This window comes from Vigna radiata, unplaced genomic scaffold (genome assembly GCF_000741045.1).
Source record: "Vigna radiata var. radiata cultivar VC1973A unplaced genomic scaffold, Vradiata_ver6 scaffold_134, whole genome shotgun sequence".
NCBI classification, from domain to species: Eukaryota; Viridiplantae; Streptophyta; class Magnoliopsida; order Fabales; family Fabaceae; genus Vigna; species Vigna radiata.
Window position 1 is genome coordinate 1,019,379 of NW_014543261.1, and position 3,525 is coordinate 1,022,903.

Sequence of the window (3,525 nt, forward strand, 5' to 3'; positions counted from 1 at the left end):
TGACAAAATCAATAAAATTAAAGCTACCGGGTATAAAGGAGCTCGACATCCCAATAACTTAGTATAAAAATGAAAGCTATCGAGTACAAAGGAGCTCGACATCTCAATAATCGAGTACAAAAATGAAAGCTACTAGGTACAAAGAAGCTCGACAACCTAGTCACTAGTAGAAAAATCGTTTTTTATGACAGGTAAAAGTGACCTATTATGATGGATAACCTAGCATCATAGTTCTAGACATCATAATAGGTCCTTGCATTTTATGACAGACAGAAAAGTCTATCATAATAGGTCCAAATGTATTATGACAAATTTTCACTTATCAGTCATAGTATAATGAATTTACCTATCATAATATGTAGCGTTTTATGACGAAGATTTTTTCACCTATCATAATATGTGGAAGATATTATCACAAGTAATTGTTCACCCATCATAATATATACTTTTCAGAAATAAACTTTTATTACATACATTGTTTACCTATCATAAAAACTTGGTTTTATAAAATAAAAATCATTATTACATTTGAGATATTAATTCAATTTACAATTAATTTCCTATATTATAATCTCATCAATCAATTTATAATCAATATAACATGAAATGAACATATTCAATTAAATTAAACTAACATAATGAAATTCATTTCAAACATTAAATTGTCTAATAATATTTAATACACAATTTGTACATCAAACCATATATTAAATCCAAATATAATATTAACCTACACTACATTCTGAATGGCCAGGTAGCGAGGGTTTCTGCCATGTTCGTGGACCTTTACCAAGAGGTTGTAGCCACCGTATCTACAGGGGACCCTTCTGTATTCTACATCCACTACACCGTATTTCAATAGCTCTGTAGATGCATACGTTTTTCTCCCCAATTTTGAGTAGCCACGTGGACTCGTTATAAAGTCTGTTCTGTCTCCCTCACCATAATCTGTCACCACCACGTATGCTCCATTCTCATCGCACAATTCTGCTATTTTACACCTAACCTGATTTTTCATCATCACCATCACCCTTTTTTATATCACAAATGAAACAACTACTTCCAACATATTATGGAATGTATGATTTGAAGGATCCAGATAAGAAATTTAGTCTACTTAAAGAAACATGTTTTAAGGTGGTAATACTTTTCAATGAAAAAGGCTACAATAGTGTAATTTTTCTTAATTATTCCAAGAAACTCAAAGGGTTCATCGAGTGCAGTAACCTGATAACATGCCCCACAGCCAGATCCATTCTTCCATAGCCAGGACACACCTGCAACACTTCCATCGTTTACTGTTTTTCCATATTCGCCAAAGCCACAAGCTCCCCCTAGAACATTATTAAATCATTTCTGTTCACAACTAATATATGTAAAAAGAAAAAAGAACAAATTTACAGTCTCAGTAAAATAAATTTTCAGTCATCTAACAAAGAACATGATTTTTATCGTAATAATTATTATAAAAATGAATAAGTAATAGTTTTTATGTATTATAAACATGGCACTCAATTAAATAGCATGTATATAAGGTATACTGTTTAGTTATCTAAAACTTTTTAGCACTTATTCAATACATGCTATTTATTATTGAAAATATCATCTATATGTTACTGATGCAAGTTTTGCTTGTCCATGATATATAAACAAATAATATAAAAATGTGCTTGGTACACACCATACATGTACAAGTGCAAGAATAGATAGAAAAGAAGGTTCATACTTGGATTTCCATAACAATCTGGGCTACCATAATAGGTTGCTCTTGAGCAAGTAAAAGAGTCCTGAGAGAAACACAGGGCAGGTAAGAGCAGTGAGACAAAGAGAAGCCCAAGTTGGTGCTTAAAATTGAGTTTCATGTTAAAACAGAAAGACAGATGAATGCAACAAGTTTTAGAAGTGATCAATGCTAGAAAATATAGCATATAAGTGAAGCTGGAAGAACTATGAACAAAAGAAAGCTTGATGGAATAGAAAGCAAACATGTTGAGTCATATATATAGTTAGTTTACAAACACGACCTTGGACTTGACAATATACTTAGTTTCTGATGACCTTNGACTTGGCAATATACTTAGTTTCTGATGACCTTGGCATATAAGTAAATCCCAAAGCCCCTCCTGACCTTGGCAATATACTTAGTTTCTGATTACAAACACGATATTAAAGAATTGAATCATCCTTAAAAAGTATTTAAAGATTAATCCATCCACCTCATCTCTCATCCCTAACTCAATAAAGATAAGAAAAAACAATTTATGGCCAATGGCTAAGAATCTCAAAAGCAAAGCCAATATGAACTAGAAATAATCAATCATCATAGTAAATTTAAACATAAATGTAGTAATTCTAGTTGTAGGTTTATATACCAAGAATCCTAAAAGCTAGCAACTGAAATCCAAAATTTCAAATAGGTAATATGCATCCTCAATCCACATATCTACAATTACTGACATTTTTTAGTTACCAGTATGAGCATCTTCAACCATTTACCTCAACACGTGGTTGTCCGGGAAGAAGCTGTGCAATTGCAGTACCTACTATAGCATGACCAGCCTCATGTCGTGCAACTACAGCCTTCTCAGTTCCTCGCAACTTGGTAGTCTTCTTCTCTATGCCCTAAAACAAATAATTTGGTTCATATTAACACAACCAATTGCAGAACTGAAACTTTTAATTTCATGCTCATTTGACAGAGAAAAATGTTAGCAAAATTAAAAGATGAAGTTTTGATGATGAACAGATTTGCACAAGACAATATTCTCAAAGAAGGATTGAAGATCTCCGCATTTTATAAAGCTTTGTTAATAATAAAAAATGATGTGATAGTGCTCTAAAATGTAATAGGGTTGATTCTTGTGGCTTATATGTAATTTATCTTTATTGGGAATCTTCCACAAGCTGTTTTAATCGATTAAAACGTGGCCAGCACTGAAAACCCAATTGCTCCTGGAATAATCGATTAAAGTGAATTTTAATCGATTAGTTAATCGATTAATCCTGAGAATAATCGATTAACACTAGCCGTTGGGTGTTTCAGATTTGAAAAACTAGCCGTTGTACTCATTTTAATCGATTAATACTTATGTTAATCGATTAAAAGCGTTGGATGGCCTGTTTTCGTAGAATGGAAGAGTATTGAGCTGAGACTATAAAATGGCTCACTCTTTATTTCGAATTGAACTCTTCCCTTGTGCTAAGAACCTCTGAACTCTTTTGAGAACTCTNTGAGATTACTAAAGCTAAGGAAACTCTTGTCTGCAAAGCCCTGAAGTGCTACTGCGGTGACGGAGGAATAGCTTACTCATCCTTGGTGTGTCTGAGGAAGTGATTGGAAGAGAATCATCCTTCATGAAGCATTCGGAGGAGGTGGTCATCCTTTGTGATTATTCAAAGGAGGTGTTTGTAAGTTCATCTCTTGTGGTTTCAAGAGAGGTGGTATTTCTAAACTCTTACAAATTATTTTTCTTTGTGACTAATATTTGTAATTGTTTTGTGATAGTGAAAAAGGTTTATCTTGTT

At 32.9% G+C, this 3,525-nt stretch overlaps 1 protein-coding gene across 1 annotated transcript; it reads right to left on the bottom strand.

The window, feature by feature from the left end:
- Positions 1-730: 730 nt before the first annotated feature.
- Positions 731-1,867, bottom strand: LOC106753603 (expansin-like B1). Its single transcript, XM_014635423.2, has 3 exons — positions 1,727-1,867; positions 1,228-1,334; positions 731-1,006 (listed from the first exon to the last, which is right to left on the bottom strand). Exons 1-3 carry the CDS (start codon positions 1,860-1,862, stop codon positions 731-733), a joined length of 519 nt encoding a protein of 172 aa, XP_014490909.1. The 5' UTR covers positions 1,863-1,867.
- Between the last annotated feature and the right edge of the window lie 1,658 nt (positions 1,868-3,525).

Bases quoted from the DNA above. Each gene is read 5' to 3' on its own strand.
- LOC106753603 (XM_014635423.2), bottom strand. From the start codon at position 1,862: ATGAAACTCAATTTTAAGCACCAACTTGGGCTTCTCTTTGTCTCACTG. The intron at 1,335-1,726 runs GTATGAACCTTC...ATAATGTTCTAG, and splicing joins AGATTGTTATGGAAATCCAA to GGGGAGCTTGTGGCTTTGGC. The intron at 1,007-1,227 runs GTTACTGCACTC...ATGAAAAATCAG, and splicing joins GCTGTGGGGCATGTTATCAG to GTTAGGTGTAAAATAGCAGA.